The sequence below is a fragment of the Scyliorhinus canicula genome, chromosome 2, assembly GCF_902713615.1.
Source record: "Scyliorhinus canicula chromosome 2, sScyCan1.1, whole genome shotgun sequence".
Lineage (NCBI taxonomy): Eukaryota > Metazoa > Chordata > Chondrichthyes > Carcharhiniformes > Scyliorhinidae > Scyliorhinus > Scyliorhinus canicula.
In genome coordinates this window covers 205,876,714-205,903,805 of record NC_052147.1, presented here as the reverse complement: position 1 = coordinate 205,903,805, position 27,092 = coordinate 205,876,714, and the positions used below count along the sequence as shown (strand labels likewise).

Sequence of the window (27,092 nt, the reverse complement as noted above, 5' to 3'; positions counted from 1 at the left end):
TTTTCCCCTGAGGATGAAATGAGGGAAGATCTGAATCCTGGTCAACAAATGCTGTTCTCATATACCTCAGATGCCTAACTTACGATAGTAGTTATAAGCTAGAGCACAATCATGGGGCGGCACAGTGGTTAGCACTGCTGCCTCACAGCACCAGGGACCCGAGTTCAATTCAACCTTGGGTTTTGTCTGTGTGGAATTTGCTCTTTCTCCCCGTGTCTGCGTGGGTTTCCTCCGGGTGCTCCTGTTTCCTCTCACAGTCCAAAGATCTGCAGGCTAGCTGGACTGGTCATGCTAAATTTCTCCTTGGTGTCCAAAGGCTAGGAGGGGTTATGGGGATACGGCGGGGCAGTGGGCCGAGGTGGGGTGTTCTTTTGGAGGGTTGGTGCGGACGCAATGGACCAAAGGTCTACTTCTGCATTGTAGGGATTCTATGATTTACCGTGCAGTCTGGTGTATAGTTGTCATTAAAGAGACTTCTGAATTCCCTGATAAGTAAGTGTAGCAGATCTCAGTTGGCATTTGGTTGTTGGTGATTTGCAGAACTTGTTCAACAGAATAAAACAAGCATTACTCGAGGTCCACCCCCACCCCCTTTACAAGAAAGAGCATAAGAAATGAGGTTCCAGCAGCACTGACAGCGGCTGAGAAAATATTGCTGTTCTAACTGGGCTGTATGGAATGAGGAGAACCTGGAAGAAAAAGCATAGAAAAAACTTTTTTTATATTGTATTCTGCACCAGCTTTCTACGTTAATGTCAGAACTGATTATTTATTTTGTTATTTTTTATAGTCAGATAGCAGATGTCAATGACCTGCAAGTGTGTCCTTATTTCATTGGCCATGGGATAGGCTCTTATTTTCATGGACATCCTGAAATTTGGCATCACGGTAAGTTTTTTCACCTTGATTGATGGGTTGGAATAGTAATTTGCATAAATCCTTGCTGATGTCCTTTTACCAACTTATTTCTTTTTGTTATTTAATCATGGCTTGACAGAATAAAGAGAATCAGACAGGCTTCCAAATAGTGTCTTACGTAACTTACTTATTTCAATCCTACACAGGGTAAATGTTATGAATATAATCTACCAAGTAGGGATCAGATCAACTAAAGATTATTATATACCCATGATATTGCTCATGGACAAGGGGACATAGGTTCAAATTAGGAAGAGACTTTTTCAGGACTGATAGCAAGACATTCTTCCTCACAGGCATGACCAGGCACAGAATGAGCTTCCAGGTTTGATACTTAAGGCACAAACACAGTACAATTTTGGAAGCAGTTGTTGATCATGAAAGGTTTGGTGAGCGGCGGGGGGTAGAAGTTGGCATTGCTGCAGTGATGGTAGGAAGCTGTACCTGCCTTCTGGATGGTTAAGCTAAGGTGAACTGAAAGGCCTTTCTCAATCCTGTACTGATTATTTATTTTTCTTTCTCTCTATCTAAATACTTGTTTATCTCTCATTCTCTAAGCCCTTGCATTTACATATTTCTGTGTTACTTTTAACTCTTTCCTCTTTAACACTTCATTTCACTTTTTGAAATGGGAAGTCTTTCCCTACTGTTCATGAACGACACTTTGACCACCCAGTTCATGAAATGAGCATTGGAAAACTTGCTCAGTTTATAAAAGTGACCAACTTTTATGAACAAAAGATACAATCTCAATCTCATTCACAAAGGTAAAATGTTCTGATATATTTAATTTAGGATCACACCCAAACCATTCAGATAGCTTATACATCAATGTTTGCAAAAACAACATAAATACAATTCGTACATATTTAACATGCCAGCACTGATCAATGTTGCCACAATGCTCGTGTCTGTGACAGGCACTGTTGCTTTCAAGCAGGCACGTGGTCTTGATAAACAGGATGCAGTGACATCCCTTGCCCACCGCAAACACTTTGAGCACGTACAATCTCACAAAGATTGAGTTGTTCTGGTGGATGGTCTTCTACACTCAGTCCACTTGCTGCACAAATTCAACCTGATTCCTGGCAAGTTTGCCTTTCGCAATTCCCTTATCTGTTCCAATATAGCTAGTCCTATCTGCTACCAGCAGCACACTTATAACTTTTGGTTGGTCACCTTTGCTGCGGCAAAATCATGACACTGGGACAGCCTCATTGTCTCCAACACCAACAGCTCAAAGTGACTTTGTGCTGCCTTCCATCATCTGCTTGGCTTCCTATGTAAAATCCTGGTGTGCCAGCTTCCTTGCACATCTGACAGGATGAAGTTCTTCATCAGATTTAGACTCATCTCTTGTGGATGATTCAGTGGCCTTCTCAGAGTCATTCATGGAGGATGGTCCCAGGGATGTCTCGGGATCGTCCATTATGAATGGTCTGGGGGCTGGCATGGCGGTTGTAATTGTTGGGTGGTCCAGGGGCCAACTTAGGGTCATCTATGGTGGATGATCCTGGGGCTAGATCAGGATGAAGATTTTCCATGTTCTCCTCAAAATGTTGTTCGTCTTCTTCTTCAGTGGCTGGGGAGATTCTGTTTGAGAACTCAACTGGCAACTTTGATCTGAAACCACACCATGATTTGTTTCCAGTTAGTGCTTGATAAGGAACCATCTTTATAGCCTCATGGTAACTGCTCTACCTACTGATCAAAATGGATACCATATCTCCACTATACACAGTTGTTGTCACACATCCGAGCCATTAGTTTCACCTTCATATCACCATTACTGTATTCCACAGAGCCTTAACTCTGAGGATGTCTGGGATGCCTGTTCTTCCCAAAGAATTGTCAGTTTGTGGATGACCTGTGCTGTGAACTCTCTTATGTTAACTGACTGAAGAATATGTGAGGCTCTGATATCTAGAAATATGAAAGGCAGCTCATAGGTGACCTCAGCTGCTGTCTTGGATTTCAGAGGATAATGACGTGGAATTTGGTCAGGTACTCCATGTAGTACAATATGAAAGGAAAGCTTCTGTCCTTCATACTCTGCATGTTGGCCAGGTCTACTTGTCTACGTTCATTCAAGTTGTTGACAGACAGAGCTTTCACAACCACACTTGTTGCCGTTCCCTGCCCGCAATGCTTTTTATGCATCTCTCTCAGTGGTTGATGTACTCTTATAAGAGACCGTGGGATGTTTGCATACTTTTCAGAAAGTTTCTTGAGTGATCTTTTCACCACCATGGCCAGTTTTAATGTGGGCTTGTTGCATGATGTATAGGACTTCTTCCTTTGTAGCCACGTACTTACCATTGCTCTTGGCAACTTCACCCTCATCACCTAGAGATGTAAACACAAAGGTTTTCAGTATGTGATATTTATCTCTTGGGAGTTTATGTCCAGTTTTCCCACACCTGAGGACAGCAATGGCCTTCTGTTCATATTCAGCAGATCACAAAACAGTACAGTTTTCAATACAGTCATCCATCTTCAGTGTTTTCAGGGATTATGTTGGGTAGTAAAGATTTCTGTACTTATCTGTACTTATATATTGGTCCTACAAGAGGTGTGAATGCCATCAAATTTTCACCTGGATATAACAAAGGAGAGATGAACTTGTCACCAATGAACTGTTAAGTGTTACTTGCCAAGAGATGTGAATGCCATCACATTTTCATCTGGGTACAACAAAATCAACATGTCACTTTCTACTTTCAGCATGGAATTCCACACCTACCATCGCCTGTTTTTAGGTCAAATAGGCAGATGTGAACTGGCCTTTTTGATACTTGTATTAAATTTTACACCATTTAGCACAGGGCTAAATCGCTGGCTTTGCAAACAGACCAAGGCAGGCCAGCCGTGTGGTTCAATTCCCGTACCAGCCTCCCCGAACAGGCACCGGAATGTGGCGACTAGGGGCTTTTCACAGTAATTTCATTTGAGGCTTACTTGTGACAATAAGCGATTTTCATTTGTGCCTTTGTAGACAAGCTTGCTTTCCCAAATTTACAACGTTTGTGCTGTTATTGATCAATTTGTACACTGCAACAGGTTTGAGCAACAATTCCACAAATAATATTTTCAATCTCTTATATAGCACTGGCCATTTCATGAAATGAGCAGTCAAACTGCCTATTTCAGATCTGTGCCTTGGGTTTGCCCAATTCATGAAATCAGTTCAACCAGTGCCCATTTCATGAAAGAAGCAGTTTCACAGATTGGTTAATATTTGCATTTTGCTCTCTGCATTTCTTTTTGAGAGGCAGATTGTTCAGTTGGGAAAAATCCGAATGCATGTATACACCAAACAGAGTGAAACAAAAATAGCAATAACGAGTACTGAGCTTTGAGACTCTTGCCTATACAGTAAGAAGAGAGATGAAATTCTCCCTGTGTTTGCCTGGGTCTCACCCCCACAAGGGTAGGTGGATTGGCCATGCTAAATTGTCCCTTATTGGGGGGGAAAAAAATAATTAGGTACTCTGAATTTATAAAAATTACCAAAAAAAAGAGAAATGAGAAAACATTATGACCATCATTGTTACTGAGAGATAAAAAGCAACACAAAGATTGGTACTGAACCCTCAACCCAAGCTCAACTCAAAGTTCTTAACCTCAATAATTTAACAGAGGATAGCTTGGCAGCCTGATCAAGGAAAAAATTATTGGAAGTATTAAAAGATTAAATGTGTAGATTTATGATAACAGTAACTTAATATTTATATAGTGCCTTTAATGAAGTAAACAAATCCTGAGGCAGTTCATAGGAGCAATTATCAAACAAAATTTGAAATATGGCCACAGGCAATATTACAGCACGTGCCCAAAGGCTTGATCAAAGGGACAAGTCTTGAGGAGCAGTTTAAAGAAGGAGAGAGGCAGAGAGATTTTGGGAAAGAATTCTAGAGCATTTGCATAGGGCCTTTGCAACTGAAGGTATAGTCATCAATGGTGGTTTGAAGAAAATTGGAGGAAAGTATTATGATTTGTTTTATAAATTGTTAACTAATCATATCCTTATTGTGTTTAACTCTTATTTTTATGTATCAAAGAGAAACTGAAAAACCAGCTTGATAACCAGAGCAGATCAAAGGCCAGGAATCCGACAGCGAGTAACTCAACCCCTGATCCCCAGAGCTTGTCCACAATTTACACGGCACAAGTAATGGAATACGATGAGTGCAGCTCCAACAACACTGAAGAAGTTGGACGCCATCCAGGACAAAGCAGCCTGCTTGATTGCTACCCCTTCCACAAACATTCAGTCCCTCTGCCACCGACGAACAGTGATTGCTGTCTGTGCCATCTGCAAGATTCACTGTCGGAACTCACCAAGGTTCCTTAGGCAGCACCTTCCAAACCCACGACCGCTGCCACCTAGAAGGATGCCTAGGAACACCACCACCTGGAGGTTCCCCTCTAAGTCACCACCCTGACTTGGAAATATACTGCCATTCCTTCATTGTTGCTGGGTCAAAATCCTGGAACTCCCTCCCTAACAGAACAGCGGGTGTTTTTTTAAATTCATTTAGGAGATGTGAGCATCGCTGATTAGGCCAGCATTTATTACTCATCCATGATTGTTTAATAATAATAATCTTTTTGTCACAAGTAGGCTTACATTAATACTGCAATGAAGTTACTACGAAAAACCCTTAGTTGCCACATTCCGGCGCCTGTTCGAGTGCACGGAGGGAGAATTCAGAATGTCCAATTCATTTAACAGCAATTATTTCGGGACTTGTGAGAGGAAACCGGAGCACCTGGAGTATACCCATGCAGACACGGGGAGAACGTGCAGACTCCGCACAGACAGTGACCCAAGCTGGGAATCAAACTTGGGATCCTGGCGCTAGCAACAGTGATAACCCCTGTGCTACCATGCCGCCCATGTTGGGAGAGAGTTCCAGGGTTTTGTCCCAGCGAAAGTGAATGAACGGCGATATTTTTCCAAGTCAGGGTAGTGAGTGACTTGGAGAAGGCCTCCAGGTGATGAGGTTCCCAAGTATCTGCTGCTCTTGTCCTTCTAGATGGTGGTGGTCATTGGTTTGGAAGGCGCTGTCTAAGGAACCTTGGAGAGTTACTGCAGTGCATCTTGTAGATGGTGCACACGGCTGCCACTGTTCATCAGTGGTGGAGGGTTTGAATGTTTGTGGAAGGAGGAACAATCAAGCGGGCTGCTTTGCCCTGGATGGTGAAAATGAAAATCGCTTATTGTCACAAGTAGGCTTCAAATGAAGTTACTGTGAAAAGCCCCTAGTCGCCACATTCCGGCGCCTGTTCGGGGAGTTGATGCTTCTTGAGTGTTGTTGGAGCTGCACTCATCCAGGTAAGTGGAGAGTATTCCATTACTCCTGACTTGTGCCTTGCAGATGGTGGACAGACTTTCGGGGGTCAAGAGGTGAGTTACTTGCCACAGGAGGTGTACCTACACCTCAGGGATGCAGTGGTTCCAGAAGACAACTCCCCACTACCTTCTGAAGGGCAACTAGGGGTGGGCAATAAATGCTGGCCTAACCAGCAACGCCTACATCCCGTAAATGATTTTTAAAAAGATGTTGTAAAAGATGTTGTCATGAATGTGGTTAATTCATTTCCTCAGTTAAAACTTTTCTGAAACCCATATTTCACATTTAGCTGAAAGCAACAAATCAGCATGTTTTTCAGCCTGTGGGCCAGACAGGCATATGCTAGCTGTAAACTCTTTCATTATAAAGAATGTTCAGAATTACTCATCTTACATTTTACTCACTGAATATAATTCTTGTGCAAAAGTTAATAATTCCACAAATTCAAATATTGAGAATATTGCCACACACCGCACAAACTTCCTCCCTTCAGAAAATACTTTGGTGAATGCAAATTTTGTCTATTACCAATTTTTTAGCAATAAAAAACAGACCGAGGGATTGCTCAAAACAACTACATGTTTAAGCCATAAGTACATTAATGAGCTACTAATGTCTTGTTACTTTCCCTCAGATTAATATTTAGCCACCCATTACTGCTTTGTGAACCAGATAATAACATTGCTTAAATAACCTGAATCATATTTGTGGGCGATTAAATACTGTAGAATAAAGTGTATTTGCATAAGATTCGGAGAAAATAAATTATTTAGTGAAGTCTTGAATTTGTATAAGCAGATCTTTACTTGAACATTGTTTCCATGATTGGTGTGGAATGAATTTGCATCCTGCTGACGCAAATTGAAATCTTCTGATACAAATTACAATGTGTTTACACACAGCAAGCCAGCAACTGTAATTCATGGTCGATGTTATTGGGAAAGCCAGCACATGCATGCACCAGAGGCAGGTGAAATCTGTTTACTTAAACGTCTTTGTAAAATGCAAAATGCACAGTTTTGGCAATTTCAGAGTTGTATTGTAAAAGGTAATTTGTTTTCAAGACAAATTTAATAGAAGCCCTCCTCCACAAATCCTTCTGTCACCTCCTGATGAGGACATGTTGAACAGCCCAGCCACTGCAAAACACTCTGCATGAAAAATGTGATTCAGCAGCACCTGGCATTTTACTCAAACTTCTAATTACTTTGCAACAGAACAATATTACATCTGCACCCTGGAGATGGGAGATCTGTTGCTGCCTTGTAGCTAACATTGCAGAGAATAATGGTGTATAGATGTAGAAAGCCAGAAGCTATGTCAACCAAGTAGACCTCAGTTTATTTAGGACTTTGAATACTACTGCAGCCTTTCTCATTATATGAATGAGTTTTTTTTTTAATTTTCACAGAATATTAACTTATCTTTCCTCTTTTTGGATCCCTACATACTTTCTATGGGCTTTTTTTGCAAAAATATACTTTATTTGTAAAATACCTGAAAGAACGTTACAAACATTTTAAAATGGTAATTGTCATCACACAAAGAAGAATAATATTCAGGTTCTCTACATACAGCATGTTGCACTCTTGAAGTTCTTCAATTCAATCAAAGAAATATTACAGATATTTCAAAATGGTCATTACAAATGGTGCAATGGTATTCAAGTTGTCTACATAGATCAAGTTGGACTCTGAAATGCTTCAATACAATTGTGATACGTGTAATATTTACGTATTTACTCACTGAATATAATTCTTGTGCAAAAGTTAATGAATTAACTGTATGCATTCAGTGTGAATTGTACAGCCTGACGGGGTTCTGTGCAATTCCATTTCACTCAGTTCACGAAGGCTGAAAGATTGAAAGATCTTAGTAAGCAATCTTCCCCCATTGCATCTCTGCGGCAGCTGCCCCAAGGTTTAGTGCATCCCTCAGCACATAGTCCTGGACCTTGGACTAGTCTGCAATACTCTGTCAGGGACAACTCTTTGTACTGGAAGACCAACAGGTTTCAGGCAGACCAAAGAGTGTCTTTCACCAAGTTAAAGATCCTCCAGTAATAGCTGATGTTTGTCTCGGTGTGCATCCTTGGGAACAGCCCATGGAGCACAGAGTCCTGCTTCACAGAGCTGCTCAGGATGGACCTCGACAAATACCACCTCGTCTCTCTCCAGACCTTCTTTGCTAAGGCACATTCCTTAAGGAGGTGAACAACAGTCTCTTGCTCACCACTGTCACCTTGAGAGAAACGTGTAGATGGGGTGAGACCAAGGGTGTGTTGGAAGGATCTGACGGGGATGGCCTTTTTCATCACCAGTTCTAATGATGAGACATCAGGGAACTATCCTACAGGATCCTCCATCTCCTTTCCCGAAGGGCCTCTAGGACGTTACGTGCAACCTACTGCCTGATGGACATGTAGTCAATGGTGTTTCTCTGCATAAATGTTTCCACGAGGGACAGGAGGTACGGCACATTCCAACTACTTGAAGCGTTTCATGCACAGTTTGATGCAACCACACAGAAGGGTGGCCATCAGGATAAAGGTGATATTGGGCACGTTTTTCTCCTTTATCTAGAGGTTTGTATATTGCATCCCTTCGAATGCAGTCTTTTTTTGACTCCCAGATTAAGTGGAAAATCACCACAGCACAGGAGTGAGGAATGGGCCAGACCTGCGCCATGTACAGCAACACTGATGGCCTAGCTCTCACCTGCAATGGACAGGGAGCGTCGCTTCTACATATCCATTTTTCAGTTCATTATACCTACTTGCTCCTTCCAGTTTCAAATGATTGCCCAGGTTTTTATCTCATGAATTATATGGAAGTCTGCACAAAAGCTGGATGTGTGCTTTTCTTGTTTTATTATTGATAGGGTAGTAACAGCTCCATTCCACACCTTGTTTTGCCTTGTGCAAACTGAATTATAATCTCTGATACTGCAAAATGCCATCCAGATATGCAAGTAACAAGACCATTAGTCCATCTAGCCTACCATTCCAAACTTAACAATGACTCTAGAACTAATAACATTTTATCCATTTTACAGACGAGAATTAATCTTCCTTTTCTAAAAATCTGCCATGGTTTTCTTTTCCATCATTACCACCGATAATCAATTGTCAAATCTTTGGAGTTTGCGGTTTGCAGCGACGCAAGAACACTCGCCAATGAAGCTAGCCTTACTGAGACCCCTGGCAATCTCTCTGGCGAGAATTCCTCCTCTATTGTCCTGTAGTAGTACTGCAATGGATTACAACATTAATGACGGGGAAATTCCCACTGCAGAGCTGGAGTGATGTCATTAAGTTTTCTAAGCAACCAGTCACATTAAAGGATTTTCACAGACACAGAACCAGGAAACAAACTTTTTCCAGTAAAATAAAATCACTTTTAAAAATGTACACAAATTAAAGATTGGACATTAACATGAGTCAAAGTTAGAAACTAAATATTCTGAAAAACCTTGAAAAAATTATTATTTTAAGAAAACGGGGTTTAAAACCTGCTAATTCATTGTTTAACAACACGATTACAAACTTATTATTTCAAGGTCAGTTTTGTTCATAACATTTTATTAATCACATCACTATTAAAAACTGAGTTACACCTGATTTAACAAGGTACAACATTAGTGAGCTTTCTGGCAGTAATGGGGATATGAGAAAGTTGATGTTCTAGCTGGTTTCAATTATTACTGGTTCTGGAGACTGGAAATGCTGCAGTACACTGTACAACCTTTGGCAGAGCACATCCTGAAGTTGTGCTCAATTTCAAACGGCATACGCTAATGGTTCATCTTCAACTGTCCCTTCCAACCCCCAGCGCAATCGGACATTTGTATTTTTCTTTGACACTTTTTATTTTAAGTGTTCCCTCAAGTCCCCTAATTTTATATCTAAAATAATTCCTTAAATCCAAACCTGTATACCGTTGGCAATTTGGAAGAAAAACACCTTATTGTGTCCCTTCTTCTCTCCCAGAAGTAAAGGTCCAGAATGGAAAATCTTTTCTCAAATTCAGCCCTCTTAGTTCTGGAATCAGCCTCCTTGTTTCCTCTGGATTGCTTCCAGTAATATTATGCATTATGGAAGCCAAATCTATACTCAGGGCTTCAAGGCCAGATATAACTTCAACATCACTTCTTTGACATAAATCAAACCTTAGCTATATACCTCAACATCTTATTTACTTTCTTGACCATGAACATTGAACCAACTGCTTTAGTGACCTAGCCAGCAAAACTCCCAGATTTCTTTCCTGCTTTGTTACATCAAGTTGTTGAAGTAATCTCAAATCATCCAAAGGACTTGGGCATATTAATAGATCAGATGTTTCTGCTTTCTGATTGCTATAGAAGCTAATGGTGATGTCTGTTTTGATTTTAAAATGTTTATGCTGATTTCACTACAAGTGCAGTGCCAAATTCACACTAGTGCCAATTTTGTAATATAACATTGCTAAATTGCAAATTGGCACTCGTACACCATGTTGGCTCGACCCACTGTGTCTTACTGTGAATACATGTTTTGTTAGCTGCATTATAATCCAAGAATTTGAGTGTTCATAAGGTAACTGCTTGGAGTAATTTCAGACTTTTGTGTTTTGGTGCATTACATGAGGTTTCTATTTTATTAATCTATATTATATATCACAAAATAGATATGGATTTAGACTAACATAGCTTCTCCATTCAGACCAATTTTACAGTTATTCCTGTGATTCTATATTTTCTTCCTCAATTGTCCAGTTCTGTCCCATATTTATTGATCTGCACGTGAAGAACTTCCAAGCATCAGTCTTGAAGTTGCTTTTTATCAGTTTGACCTTCTTTCATAGTTTCATGAAATGGTGTTCCATGTTTAGCTTTTCTATACCATTCAGTATCGTGTACTTTAGTGAGATCCCTTCTTAATCACCACCTTTCAAGCAGTAAAAGCCTAAATGCCTCCAGTCTTTTTTTTCTCAACTGATAATCTGACACTGGGGATCAAACTCATGACTCTTTTCTGCACCACTTCTAGGGCTTGAATGCCTCCTTTGTGTTTTCATGACCAAAATTGGAGTCGGGTATGTTCAGACTAGAGCATTGTATAATGTAGCATGACATCCTCCGACTTAAACTCTACAGATTTGGCAATACAATTCATCATTCTGCTTTCTATGTTAATTGCTGCAGTGAAATGACTGGGCATACTAATTGTGAAATCTACTTAACCAACCCTAGATTCATTTCAATGTTTCTTACCCAGAGAGCAGTGAAGACAAGGTCAATGAATATTTTACGGCTGAGTTAGATAGGTTGGGAGTCAAAGGACATAAGGGGTAGATGGGAAAGTAAAGACCACAATCAAATCAGCAGAGCAAGCTTGAGGGACCGAATGGCCTCCTGCTATTCCTAATTTGTATATATGTACGTATGTATGTATGTTTGTTGTAGCTATTTCATCATCATTTATTGAGTAGATGTTCCTTATTATTTTCTTACAGTGTAGGATACTTTGTACTTAACCTATATTGCATTTGATCTGCTATGCTCTGTGCAGTTATGTAGTTTATGTAACTCATTTTGTATGTCCTTGGCTAACTATTTGGATTTAACTGTTTCAGTTCTTTGTTTGAGAATTTTACGAGTTTGCATTCAGCTTCTGAATCCAGGTTGTTAATATAAACTAGAAACGCCTGTCACTGATGCACTACATACACTACTTCTGTCCACTCAGACATTACTCCCAGATGTGAGTCAGATTCATGGAGTACAATAATGGGTGACCTGTGGATGACATTTGGGGTGTATTTACTTGAAAACAATGTTGCTGCTAGCAGATGCATAATTGTTTCAAACCCCCCCCCTGCCCAGCAAGTGGAAACCGCCTGACCTGTTGGGAACCAATAGCACCAGCTTTTAGTTCTTATTGTTGCTGAAGAACAAAAGTGATGCCAAAAATCATAATTCACATCATAGTTGGTCGGAAAAGGCTAACATCTGATATTAAGCGTTAAAAGTGTGGAGGTAGCACCTCAGGAAAATTGCTCACCAGGACTGGACTTTTTGTTAGTGAATATAGAGAAGAGATGTCTTTGAAAATACATTATTCCTTTCTCAGAGTTACAAAGTCAATGTGCAGAGTGGACAGGGCATGTCCTGAATCTATCTTCTTGCTTGTTCCAAAAACCAATTCAAATTCAAATTGAATTCAATTCATGGTCCCCATAAAAGAGACATACTGGATTCATGCTGACATCTGATCTCACATTTGATCCTTAACCAAAAGGGCGAGACGAAAGGATATTATGGATGAAAACATCTCTGCTGATTTATGTTGGTGTTTGCTGTTCTTCCAGACAGAGCCAGAGGATTTTGGAAACTCCTTATTATAATACTTATTGGTCCTTTTTTTCTTTTAATTGGCTTGCATGTTACGTGTCTTTTTATTTTCCTTGTTAATGGGACACAGTTCCTTGGATGCCTTTCATTATGTCACCCAATTATTCAAATGTATTCTTATTTTGGTGGGCTGTTCTAATATGGAGGGGTTGAAGTTTAGCCTCGGTGTACCTTCAAATGAAGCCTGCACACAATCACTGCAAGCATGACCTAGTTGGCAGTTACTAAGCACAGGAACCCTGGCTCATTTTACCTCCAGAGTACAGACTAAAAGACCCCTCCTTAACCTGGGAATGAGTGACACCCAACTGTATTGATCTTATCACCTTCAAATTACCTAACTCAAACTAGGGAGTTTTCTCTACTGTTAAAGATAAATGTTTTGGTACATTTCAGAAAATCCTACTACTATTGCTGCTGTCAAGCTAGGTGGTGTTTATGATTTTTCCCCGCTACATGTATCTGCACAGTGATCCCTTGCAGCTTAACTGGTTGGCCAAGCTGTGAACTAGTAGACAGCATGCGGTAAGCACAATGCATCTGACACAGCGTGAAACTATCTGATTTGAGACAAGCTGAGGGAACTGCTTCACATTGATCTGTATAGAATCTTACAGCCGAGAAGGAGACCTTTCGGCCCATCAGCCCTAGCCCAGCTCTTTGCAAGAGCCACTAAATTCCTTTACTCTTTTTCCCCCCTAAAGCTACATAGCCTTTTGAAGTATATTTAATTATGTTTTGAACATTGCTATATCTGCTTCCACCACCACTTCAGACTCCAGATCATAACAACTTGCTGTGTTAAGGAATTTCTCCTCATTTCCCTTCTGATTCTTTTGCAAAACTTAGAACAGTAGGATCAGTGTAATTTTTTAATTTGCTTTTGATCTTTTTTTAAAATAAATTTATTAGAGTAACCAATCTTTTTTTTTAAATTAAAGGGCAATTTAGCGTGGCCAATCCACCGCACTGCACATCTTTTGGGTTGTGGGGGTGAAACCCACGTAAACACGGGGAGAATGTTTTGAACACGATTTGATGCTCTCCCTATGAAAAAAATGCACAATTACTAAAGCCAACCTGTCACCTGCTGGTTTAATGGGCGTGCATTTAGAACTGTTTTCCTGAGTTTAAAAAAAAGTCAACATTTGTTAAATATAAACTTTACCATCTACTTTCTTTGAACAATCATGTTACTTTCCAAATAGGAACATATTTTCTGAAGTGAAGTCATTGGTCTATGCTTGATGCAAATTAAGTGCAATTGCTTAAAATTACAACCAATATTATTTCATTAGTGGAATTGAGAGAAAAAGCAATCATTTTTTATCCTATTTGAACACAGCCGCTCTGATAATCGACTATTTTCTTATTAATAACTTTTTTTTTGACATGTGTTTTATTAATGGGGCTTTTGTACTTTGGCTTGGGATGCTTTATATAACAAACAAGAAATTAACCTTTGAATTTTTTATTTGTAGACTAAGCATTGCAGTTATTTTAGATTACGATAGATTTAAGTGTATTAACTCACAAACAACTGAATACAGATTTACCTGGTTGGACTTTAATTTCCATTAAGGGTTTTGATTCACTTGGAAGCAGGTGTAGATAGGCATTGAGATAAATGCATTGTAACGCATGAAGTACTTTCAGCATTCTATGTCATGTTGAGTTGTTAGGCTTGATATACCTCTCAGATAACCAACATAAGTAACTCAGCAAACTTTGTTTCTGTCATTATAACAGCTAATACCAATGACCTGGTGATGGAAGAGGGAATGACGTTTACAATAGGTAAATATTGTCAACACTGTAGCTGATAACTTTCGCTCCATAAAATGCATTTTCAATAGCCAGTCGGTGCAGGAATCTTAGAAAGCAAAATTGCTCTATTCTTGTTCTGAGGAAATAACAAATCTATTTAAGCTTGACATTGCCCATTAGGATGAAATTGCCTCAAGTTATGAGGTTTTTTTCTGCCTTAATATTACTGAATCTTGACTTTTTTTAAATTGCATTTGATTTTACATTTGTTAAAAATTAATTTGCTGATATACTATGAAGTAGTTCAGTTTTATTTTGTTTGTTTCGTCGGTTTATTTTTGTGGAATAAAATACTTAATGTTTGTGATTAGCACACCGTGTAGACCTTAGTGTGTAGTTTAACTATGTTATTCCCACTTCTTTCATTCACTTTATTTTAAAATAGCAATTTGTATATGTCATTATTAAAATTTTTCATAAGATCATAAGTGAAGGATGAGAAAGATCATTTAATCCATTGAAGCTCATCCCTTGAGTACAGAAGAATAATGGGTAATCTAATTGAGGTGACTAAGATGACAAAAGGAGTCAGTAGGGTGGATTGAAAGAAACCTTTCCTCTGGTGAAGTATTCCAAAATAAGGAGGCATAACCTTAGAGTTTGCCAGTTCAGGGGTGATGTGGAAATCTGGAATGCTCTAAAGCACAGTTGAGACATTGAAAATTCAAAACTGAAACTGATAGATTTTTGTTCACCAAGCATGTTAAGGGTTTCAGAACGTTTGCAGGTAGACATAGTTAAAATAGAGATCAATCGTGATCTGATTAGGGCAGCACGGCAGCATGGTGGTTAGCATAAATGCTTCACAGCTCCAGGGTCCCAGGTTCGATTCCCGGCTGGGTCACTGTCTGTGTGGAGTCCGCACGTCCTCCCCGTGTGTGCGTGGGTTTCCTCCGGGTGCTCCGGTTTCCTCCCACAGTCCAAAGATGTGCGGGTTAGGTGGATTGGCCATGCAAAATTGCCCGTAGTGACCTAAAAAGTAAGGTTATGGGGGGGTTGTTGGGTTACGGGTATAGGGTGGATACGTGGGTTTGAGTAGGGTGATCATTGCTCGGCACAACATCGAGGGCCGAAGGGCCTGTTCTGTGCTGTACTGTTCTATGTTCTATGATTGAATGGCAGAAGAGGTTTTCGAGGGGCTAAATGGCCTACTCCTGTTACTATGTTCTTAGTGCCCCATCTTTCCCAATCAAGCATCCAACTATATTTTAAAACACTGATGCCTGGCAATTTAGCTGGTTTGGCTGAACTGAGGCCACAACACTGCAGTATATCACCATTAACCATTAGAATATGGTTGACACAGCATGAAATAGAGTCAACATTCTGACATAAAGGCGGCTAAGAGAACTACTTTACATTGATTTATGTAACAGTAACATTGGAGTAAAGTTTTGAAATTGGTTCTGAATCTATTAATAAACTATTTAATGGATATAAAACCATCCATATAATGTATTTTGCACAGCCCTAATATTTTGACTCTGGAACCCTGATTAGAAGATTATACTAAACATTACCGGGTCTTGCAAAGTAGAAGTTCTTGTTCACATATATTTTAACTTTACTTTTAACTTTAAAAAAAATCCCTTCAGTCCTACTTTCCAGGCATGCTATTTAATTTAAAATCTTCAAATATAACACTGATGTTGTCTTCTAACCTTCAAACTATAGTTTAACTTTATTATGTTGCGCATAAGTAATCATAAAAGAAAATGCATTTGACATCTGTGGTTGCGTTTCCTTTGATAGATGTCTAACTCTCCTGTATGTTTTCATTCTAGAACCAATTCTCATGGAGGGCTCCACAGAATTCCGAATTTTGCAGGACGGGTGGACGGCAGTGTCCACTGATGACCTTAGGTGCTAATAATTACTTCCAAGTTTGTTCTATTTTAGGAATTGTGTTTTATCTTACCAATATTTGCTACAATTCTCAATATATCTGCTATATTATTTCGCCAAGTAGAGCATTTTTAATATATCTTCTTAAATTCTGTTATTTTAAGATCTGCCCAGTTCGAACATACTATAGCAATTACATCAAAAGGAGTAGAAATTCTAACCAAGTTGCCGGAGGAAGATCAAGGATAAACAGGACAGAGTGTTTCAAGACCGCACTGTTATTAACGTTGCTGATGGGCACTGTGTTCACTGGAGTCTGGTCGAAGTTGACTGAAGGAAATTTGTCGCATTTGGAATTCGATACTTCTCCCAAGAATTTAGTTTTTGATATAGCATGTTTACTGCGTCGCCCTAATAAATGTTTTGAAAACAAAGACCCAGTAAATTTTGTATTATGTACATTTGGTGCCAGAATTGCAGCTGGTCGAGAAAATGTCAAATGCTCCATGGAGCGTGGTGTAGATGTGCGTTGAGACGGATCAGCCCTTATTCGCTTTGCTGATGGGATGGAAGAGTATGAAACAGCTTTAACCAGCAAGTTAGGATGCTGCATAGCCATCCTTTTGCAGTTTGAGTTTAAAACCGGTTTTGAAAGGAAAGTGCAACTTCTGCATACGTTTAAATGAAGAACTGAGTTGAATTTGACTTTAAAACTGAAGAGCAGCTGCTGAAAGGAACCATCTTTATATTCAATCGGCAAAATCAATAAACAAAACGCTGCGTATGGCAAGTTTAGCCGTACTGGTATTTACAGATTGAAGAGCACATTATTAACCACTTGTTATTTACACATGGAATTAACTATTTCGACAACAAATAATTACCAACTAAAATGTGAATTGCTCTAAATTGTGCGGCGCCTGAAGAAGGAACAATATTTTGAATATCTTTATAACTCATTTTGTTAAATATGTTGAATGTCACTATTTTGTCACTGGGCTGACTGGTTGAAAAGTTTCTATCAATATATGTTGGCCAAACGTGAGATAAGATGGTCATCAGATAATCGTAACAATCAGTAGAATTCATTTAAACCCTTCTGTTTCCAGACAATACATTTCATTCGCTTTTAATGCTCCAACCATTTTTGTAAGTTGCTGGTGACCTTCCAATTGCACAAATCATTTTCACTATCGTTCTGAACGTGTGGAAATCTGTAATTAAGCTGATGACGACAGGAATTATTTGTCCCATTCAAAATGGTGGGTTATCAGTCTATATATTACAGAGAATGGGCAGCCGAAATCGTTAGGCTTTCAAAGTGTTCATTAAAACATTGATTAGCGATGAGCTGCAATATAATTAGTCATGAATGCACAGAAGACAGATAAGAAAAGAAACAAGTGATTGGATAAATTAAAATGGTAAAACTGTATTTTTTACAATATCATCGCCATGTGTTTAATTTTATAATGAAACAGATTAATCAGTGTGCTCCTCCAGTTATCTTTAGGATTTGACTATTCCGACCGATAGTTGGGTTAACACGTTATCGGTAAATGTAGTATTTTATTGCGAACTCCCTTAGAATCTGAAAGTACATTTCCTCTGTTTGGGAAATCAATCGAGATAAGGTCATGGGTCACTTAGTTGGTTTCAGCAATTTTCTGGGGTTTTATTTGTAAAAATACACAAAGGCTAAATCAGTGAATGAATTTCAGGGATCGCTCATGCCTTAACCGTCTTTGTTGAAACTTTCACCTTTGTTAGGTCTCTAAATTAATATGCAACCTAGAACTCATTTAAACACCTATCACTTCGTTGATGTATCTCGAGCTGACGTTTCATACCACAACCACTTGTTCCTATTTTGCTCAGTCAGCAGACACCAACTTCTCTTTTATTTCCGAGATGTAGGTAAATATTGTCACTGAACCTATCGCGACATACTGGCATTTGCCTACTGTAAACTTAACCTGTCCTGACGGTAATTATGATAAATCGGTAAAGGGCATTTATGTAATCAATGATGTTTTACATTGTATGTGTACTGCACGTTTAATGTTGTAGAATTCTATGTACTCTAAATAAAACTGCGTTTTTCAGCTTTTTGGCAACCCATTTTCAGTAAGACTGAAATTAAAATTAGTGATCATTGCAAGAGGGTAAAGTTTCATATGAAAGCTTTGTTTAAGTGTTTGTAAAACTTCTAGTGTTAAGCTAGCTTGGAAGAGCGAATTCCATGGGTATATATCATCTGGGCGGCATGGTGGCACAGTGGTTAGCACTACTGCCTCGCAGCTTCAGGGACCCGGTTCAATTCAGGCTTGAGTCACTGTCAGTGCGGAACTTTCTCCCCTTGTCTGTGTGGGTTTCCTCCAGGTGCTCCGGTTTCCTCCCACAGCCACAAAGGTGTGCAGGTTAGGTGGATTGGCCATGAAAATTGCCCTTCGTGTCCAAAAGGTTAGGTGGGGTTACGGGATAGGGTACTCTTGGGCCGGGTAAGACTCGATGGGCCGAAAAGCCTCCTTCTGCACTGCAGGGATTCAATGATTAAGCTGTAAAAGACAAACAAAACTGCAGCTTATACCCAACAAGAAAAGAATAATCCATTACCTAGAATGGTCTGACTGGGTTCCCTCGTCGCATATACAATGTCTTACAGTTTGTTTACACGCTCTCTTTCTCGGGTTAAAATTGTCCTGTTGAACGTTAACGCCATTTTATTTTAAATTCGTTTAGCTGACTGTCATCATTTTTATTTATTGGAAACAAATCAACTTGTTCAAAGCAAAGAATTTTTCATCTTTCTTATTGAACCCTGGTTCTTAATGTTAAACCTTTTTATGATTGGGGGTAAAGGTCGTAAAAGAATAAATGTGCAGAAAGGAGATGTCACTTTAATTGTGCATGTAATGAACTAATTAATTCTAGAAAGCGCTTGCAGATGGCCATGCCTTGTGTGTAGGTGTTTGTAAACACGCTAACCGTTAAAGATCATACGTACCACGGTGCTGTGTTTGTTGTTAATTATGGTTTCATAACAAGTATATTTATTTCCAAGTTTGACCGGCAGATTTCTTTGGAATACTTGTGACTAAGCAAACAAGTTAAAATATTACAAGCAGATCCTATATTGAACACACTTTTGATGTCATTAAAGCAGCTCTTGTGATCAGCAGCTCTCGTTTTACAACTGACTTTACAAACAGTCGTGGTCAGACATTAATTGGTCAGTTTTCACACGGAAAGAGGAAACCCAAAGCGTTTAAGTACGACGATGATGGATCAATACATACACGTATAGATTTGTTGCGCTGCAGATTTTTCTCGGTTTAAAACCTTGGGCAAAATGGGTCTTGGTGCTGTTGGGATTCGTGTGGCATCTGGACACAATCACACACACGTCGGAAGAATTAAGTAAGATTGTCACGTTAGCCCCGAGTGGATTTCAGAGCAGATTAATTCTGCCTGTTTACAAGATCTTTAGATAAAAACGTCTCTGTTCATTTTGAATATTAGAGGAATTGAACCAAATCGACAACTAAACTGTTCGTGGTATAAGTTTCATCTGAAACAGGTGCTGAATTCTTTCTGTTTTAGCTGGTGATAGATTCAGGTTCAGGTCTCTTCAATCCAGGTCGAAAAGTGTAGATTTGCACTGAATTCCTCACAGAGAAATGCAGCAGATTCTAGCTATTGTCGAGTTTACGAAAATGTGTTGACTTCTTTTTCCCTCCTATTTCCTTACTGCGCGAAGTAAACAGTTGAAACAGGTTGTAATTCAATTAAAAGCTAAACCACGTGTAAATGGAATAATTTGCTGTATCCTCAATAATATCAATGTAGTTTAATGTAACATTGCTGAAACATTTGTTGAATCGAATATATTGGAAATAAAACATGTTTTCATTGAATACTGCATATGGTTTAACTAGACTTTCTCAAGATTGGATATTGGTTCAAAGCTCAAAAATACGATACTTCTCCAACTAAAGTATAAGTTTGGAAAATGTGATTTTTATTTGGCCTGTAGACTCTTAAATGGATATCTTTTGCTCGTTGCTGTAAACAAAACACACACTAATAAGCTTCGTTGGCAGCGAGAGATGTTGAATATGCCTGCAGTACAAATATTTTTATGAACCTAACACATGAATAAATATGCATATCAATTTGTGGAGCCGCAATTTTAGTGCTTAATTGGCTTGGCCGAGGACAGACTTGCTCAAAATACAGAATAGACCGAAGCAGTTGATTGTAATTAAAATATTTCATTCAGGGTCCAGGCACTGTTTCTGCAGCTGACATGTAAATTTTCACGGTCAGTTCTTCAGTGTTTTACTGCAGTTCTCAATCGGTGATGCTAGGTGAAGCAGAGTTTTCACTTGGTGATACTGTTGGGAAAATTTATTAACAGCGGGACAGTAAAAATGTGAATTCAGTGAAGCTTCTGAAATAGTTGTGCAGAAGCAAAAGCAATTACTTCAGTGTTACTGAAAAGTTGCCATTTATCTTCACAACCTGTTTAATAAGATGCTGAAACATTTTTTTTTCATTTATTGGACGAAAACATGGCATCTCCTCCAAATTTCGTACTTTTTAAAGACGAATTCCAGTTGATTTAATTGCAGGAAAATATAACAATATTGAAGAACACAAATGTGCCCCGTCGATGATTGCGAGTGTGCATCGCACCTCCCGTTGTAAAAATGCAAGTGTAAACGGCCATTTGCTAATTTGGTGGAAGCACATTTATATTGAGAATCCTGTTTTGTAGTAATTCGTAAGCACTCGCTACTCAACTGTTTTGCGTTATCAATAGTGTAGAACTTGAGAAGTAAATGCCTTTTTATCGTTACATGGAACGACTTTAAGTTACAATATTATGTCATGACTACCGTTAGATTACAAATAAACAGAGAATTTAATCAGCCACTGTCCATATTAGGTGAAAGCGCAAACATCATCCGATTTCCCCCATCGAAAAGGAGGGAAATCGTATAGAATAGGTTATGGGAGAAAATGTCCACAACTTCGAAAATGTTTTTTTAAAAATCGACATTTTATCATTGAAAAATATCTGTGCGTTAAAAATCACTAAAACTTTTAATACTCTTTATTCCAGATGTACGCTTTTGTATTACATCAGCCATGGCTTACACTTACTGACCGCCAGCGTCTCATCAGGATTCAAATTACACCGTTTATCGCTGTATGTGAAGTATTTAAACCCGAAAATGCATTTTAAGTACCTTTTATTCGCCCTTCAAACAAAACAGTGCAATTAATCTCCCACGTTGAAGTATGCTTTTCTGGATATTTCATATCATTCTCGGGTCGCATGTGGCATACAAAAACCTCCGTATATCATCAATATGCTGCATGACATTTTAAAATCTGATGCCCGCATACAGGCATCTCTATGCTATGGTTTGGGCTCACTTGTTTAACGATGAAAGGATTGGATGTTGCAATTGGTGTTAAATATATGGCTAATTATGCGTATGAAAATTAAGTATCAGAGTTATGCTAATAGGAGCCGCCTTCAGCTGTTTATCAGAGCTCTTGAGACTGGCATTTAATCAAATGATTCAGTAACTGCTGCATATGCACGTGTGCTCTCACTGTTTCACTCCATGGTAGCTGCAGTTTCGCTGCATCACAAGCGATATCTTGTTAAATACTACAGTAAATACCTTTTTAAGTGAGTACAGCGTTCAACAAACTTTTTAATCCTATATTGTTGCTCACATGCTTTGATTTTATTGTAAATTGCATGTTTATGTTAGTCCTTACAATGATGGAGCAGTAACACAGTTGGAATAGTTCGGCCGTTTGCTAGATTTGCCATTAATCTATATTTTTCCCCCATTCTAATTCAGCTTTGAGCAAAGGAAAATCTCCGGATAGGTTTCTACAGATCATTAAAATATGAGATTAGCCCCGGTTTCTTTACAGAGCAAATTATTATACCATCCCCAACACATTACGACCAAGTTCTGTTAATTTCTAATTCAGTACATCATAACTGTCTCCATTTATAGCGCCAAATTCATCTCGAACATTATGAAAGCTTTGAGCAACGAGTTACTTTGTGAAGTGCAGTAGTTGTTGTTAAGATGAAGTTAATGCAATAAGTTTCCGCTATGTCAGATAATGCAATAAAAAAAAGTGCATTCATGAAACGTAAAATTGACAAAACATATCTTGCAGCAGCTATTAATACTGTAAGATCATGTCATTAAAATCATAATATGTTTTTGGATATTTACAAAACGCATTAGTGTGTGGCGGTTATGAATCATTTTAAAATGATCAGCAAAAAAAACTCAGTTGAGGTCATAAAATTACGACTTTGTGTTTGCAACAAAACGTTTTGCAATGGTCTGATGAGCGATGTTAGCCAGAGCCTTTACTTTGGAATGACTAAACTCTTTGGGCCAGTTTCTCTGCACAGTCTCAGGCCGCCCTTTCCACCCACAACCTTCTCCTCGGCTCTGCCAGAGCCAACCTCGCATTTAGCCAATCAGAAGGGCACGTGGTGAAAGGGAACCTATCAGCGAGCAATATCGATGAATATTCATGAGCTATCGAGTCAAACCTTTCAGGCGAGTTTGTGTGTATTCACAGCATCATGCCTCGACTTTGTCAACCCAAAAACTCCATTTTCTTATGAATGGAGAGTGAAAAAAACCAGATTCGCTTAAATTGGGATCCTTCTCGGCCGGAGGGAGTAGTGGAAGGAAAAGACGTGAAGTGACAAGCTGGGAGGCGAACGATGACCATGACTACAATGTCAGAAAACCTCAACAGCCCCGTCTCAAGTAAAGCAGTTTTTATGGAGTTTGGGCCACCAAGTCAACAAATGTCGCCTCCCATGTCTCACGGACATTACTCCATGCACTGTTTACATTCTGCCGGCCACTCTCAGCATGACAGCTCCTACAACACCGCTTCATCCTTCTCACGATCTCTGGGCTACCCCTATGTCAACTCAGCCAACAACCATTCCACTAATCCTTACATCAATTCAGTGCAATCGTACCAAAACAACTCGAATCTGGCCCATACGCGGTTAGAGGACACAGGTAAGAACGGCAGTATCGGTCACTTGCTAACCCTAATTGCTGTAAAATAGGTGGGAAAGAGGCAGTGTGCTGCAGCAGTATTTGAACCAGCCCAGCGAGGAAATTTGTAACGCAGAAGTTCGCATCATTCTGCCTCTGATCTTTGTAATTATTTATTGCGTAATACTATAAACAATGCATGCAATTATGGGTAATTATACGTAAACCGTCGCTAGTAAAAATAGACAAACTTTTAACTGCTGTGTTAAGTACGTTGTTGTTCTGTTGTAGGTAATTATGTATTGGATTTGCATTGCTATGTGTATTTTTGCTCTCTTTCAGGAGCAGAGTCGGATAAAGGTACAGTGGTGGAGAGTGGGGAAGTCAGGTTTAATGGGAAAGGGAAAAAAATCCGCAAACCCCGAACCATTTATTCCAGTCTCCAGCTGCAAGCTTTGAACAGGCGGTTCCAACAAACTCAATACCTAGCTCTGCCTGAAAGAGCCGAACTTGCTGCTTCTCTGGGCTTGACACAGACACAGGTAACAGAGATATTAAACTAAAAATGCAAAGCTCGTCTCCTCGGCCCAACCTTAACATCGAATAAATCACACTGCCGAGCAAAACCAGGCATCGGTAACATAAACCCCTGGCAACTTCAATGCAGAGTTCAGGAGAAGTTTAAGCTAAAACAACACCAGTGTGCCTTCCCAGGCATACATCCAAGTATGTGTTTACATCTGTGGAAGTTTGAAGCATTGCAATAAAATGCAACTCAAATCTATAAAATGACAGATTATGGGGACGATTCACACACACGCACCAACAATCTGCCCATTAAAGAGAATGCATTGTGGATCCTATGTTTTGCACCGTAGCGAATTGTTTGGGAAACAATTTCAACAAGTCACTACAAGAAATGCGCCATGTTGCTCAAATTATAACATTATATTTCCCATCTGTTGTCTGAGGTGTCTAGGAGAGCTCATTCGTGTGGCTGAACATGACTGCTTGATACGAAGGGCTTTTTTGTTAATATTTTGAAATTATTTAAGGTAATCGGACATTGAAAAGAACATGACCTTTCAAACATATGTTAGTTTTAGCATTATTATTCTTGTATCGAGACATGTTTATATCCATATAAGACGAGTGAAAGTCTTGCCCGTTGTATTTTAAAGTTTGAATACTTAAAACATGTTTGTTATATTATACAGGTAAAGATTTGGTTCCAGAACAAGCGCTCTAAGTTTAAAAAGCTGATGAAACAGGGTAATGGTGCATTAGAGAACAGCGCCCTTGCTAATGGTAGGGGCCTATCTGGATCCTCCCCTCCAGTTCCACCCGTCTGGAACACCTCATCCGCCGGCAAGAACTCCACAGGGACCCCGGGCAACTACATCCCTAGCTACACATCGTGGTATCCTCCAGTGCACCAGGAATCTATGCAACAGCCCCAACTGATGTAAGATAACCGCCCTCGCCCTGTTTTAAGCAAGGACAATAAACCAAGAAAGCAATTTCTGAACTGCACCATGCCCTGAGCAGACACGCACAGATGTGATGCGGAGCGAGTTCCCTGTTCTGCCAGCTGACAGCTCGGCGAAGTCTCTATCAGCTCACGTTCAGAGCAGACCGCCAGCACCAGGACTCTGGGGCGTAATCCCTGGGACAGCTAAAAAGCCTTTGTTGCAAATTCCTTGTATTCATCCTATTCTGAAATAGGCAGGCTTTGTATGGAGTACCGTCTCCCCATTTGGGATATTAGGTCTGTAAACGAATGACTGATTATGCCGCGCAGAATTCATGACAGTGGGAAGTTCTTACTGCACGCAGTCACCGTTTTTGTACATAGTATTATTTAAATATGTTGCACAGACTTAGAGGGTTCTTTTGGGTTTTGTGTGGAGTATACATGATACATTGTGAAATGGGATCTTAATATTTACCTGTGAAATTGAAACGTGATGCTGAAAAACACTGTCTAGCGTTCTAAATGTAAAGGTTTAGTTTTATATTGATAATGTTAACTTATTGCTTTGTATCTTTGAATCTTTGTAAATATATTATAAAGTCCATTCAAAGACAGTAAAATTATGATTTTAAACAACGTCGGTTGCAGTATGAAAGCCTCTGTGTGCTCATTCCAGCTAAATTAACATAGAACTGTAAGGAATTCGTGACAGAATACATTTACTATCATCCCACTGGCTTCAATAATTCCTTCTTCTCCACTATACATATTCCAATGTCCAGGCGAAGTGATCAGCCTCAGTCTGTGAGCATTGGCTACTCGGAAAAGCGAATGAACTTTCCACATATATATTTTTCAAGGGGCAGCAACATTTTTGTTTATATTTAAATACAGACTGGCTCAAAAGGCTCTCCTAAAGTTACTTTTCGAATTTCACCTCATGTTGTCTCGTTATAGATTAACTGCTGGATGATCCAAATGTGGGAATCGAAGCTATTGTGCTTTAAAATAATATAATTTCGCTTTGTATCTGCCCACCCCTACCGCTCATGATGTGGGGTCGGATTATTTTGTTACAGTCAAACGTTAGTTTCAGTGTCACGTCTAACCTATGCTACTTTAAATTGGGTGCAATTATTTTTGCAGCAATTAAAGCACTTATTGCTTTTCAGTCGTGTCTATCGCCCTTATACGCTCTTTTATATATTTCTTGGTGTACAATAAATCTCTTTTTCCAGCGTTGAATGACAGGAAGCCACTACTATGTTAACTAAATAATGGACAAGAGAAGCAGGTGCTGCAGGAAAAAAAAACCCTGCGGTTTGTTGAGAGGAGTTGAAAGCTGTGTCATTTCTACAAGGGACAAATTGGGAACTTCAAAGGAACTGTTGTTTGGGGATGATGGGCTAACTGCGCTTTTTCAGCAATATGTGTCCCATTTACTATCAACATCTTGGGAGAACTGGAAAAGATGCCAGTATTACCCAAACTGGTGACTTTAGAAAATCCATTCAATCAGGCCATGTCCCCATTAATCCCCTAAAGTCATTATTCCCAGATATATAACTATATGCACATTTGTGTGCATATGTGTGCATACCATACAGGCACATGATATGTGCATATTGTCTGTGTACGGATGTGTGCATTGCACAGACTACAACAAGCTTTAATATAGCCCCGTGCCCAGGATCTACTGAAATACAACGAAGTAATGCCATTGTACAAATGTAAGCAAGTAAATAAACATGGATTAAACAGTGTTTGCTTTTCTAGAATTAACTAATTCTAAGAAAAATTGCTTAAAGATTTAATTGTTGAAATCTCGAGTGGACATGAAATGTATTGAAGCGGCGCTGCCCGTTACACATGACAGTTTTAAGATGTCTCAACTTAAATCAGCAGCTTGGCTGAGAACATTCCAGAAATTAAAATTAGAATGTTTCAATCTCGTGTCCAAGATTAACGATGATAACTTTTTTGGGTGAACTTAAGATTTCATACAAAACTTTTCTGTAAACTAAGCTTGCAGCTTTGCGAGCAGCAAATGGATGTATTCTGCCAAAAGCTCCAAATGCGCATACAGCTGCAACCAAGAGGCTCGGCATTATTACTCTGTATTCTCTACTTGATTACAAGCCGAGGCCATCAAACGGACTATAATTACAGTAATTTTGAGTTTATTTATTCTAATGTAGTTTCGTATCA

General features: G+C 39.3%; 2 protein-coding genes across 5 annotated transcripts in view; both read left to right on the top strand.

Annotated features, from left to right (window-relative positions):
* metap1d (methionyl aminopeptidase type 1D (mitochondrial)) overlaps positions 1 to 18,461 on the top strand; it is a 242,948-nt gene extending 224,487 nt beyond the window's left edge. For 3 of the 4 annotated variants that reach the window (XM_038789417.1, XM_038789419.1, XM_038789418.1), the window contains exons 7-10: positions 791 to 888; positions 14,418 to 14,465; positions 16,280 to 16,358; positions 16,505 to 18,461. In XM_038789417.1, the coding sequence (XP_038645345.1) occupies positions 791 to 888; positions 14,418 to 14,465; positions 16,280 to 16,358; positions 16,505 to 16,589 (310 nt within the window). In that variant the 3' untranslated portion in view covers positions 16,590 to 18,461. Of the gene's footprint in view, positions 1 to 790; positions 889 to 13,064; positions 13,194 to 14,417; positions 14,466 to 16,279; positions 16,359 to 16,504 lie in introns of those variants that run through there. The other variant, XR_005459765.1, reaches the window with a different exon arrangement.
* A 4,393-nt stretch (positions 18,462 to 22,854) lies between these two features.
* On the top strand, positions 22,855 to 25,521 carry dlx1a (distal-less homeobox 1a). Its single transcript, XM_038789415.1, has 3 exons — positions 22,855 to 23,431; positions 23,753 to 23,952; positions 24,628 to 25,521. Exons 1-3 carry the CDS (start codon positions 23,122 to 23,124, stop codon positions 24,877 to 24,879), a joined length of 762 nt encoding a protein of 253 aa, XP_038645343.1. The 5' UTR covers positions 22,855 to 23,121; the 3' UTR covers positions 24,880 to 25,521.
* The last annotated feature ends 1,571 nt before the right edge of the window (positions 25,522 to 27,092 follow it).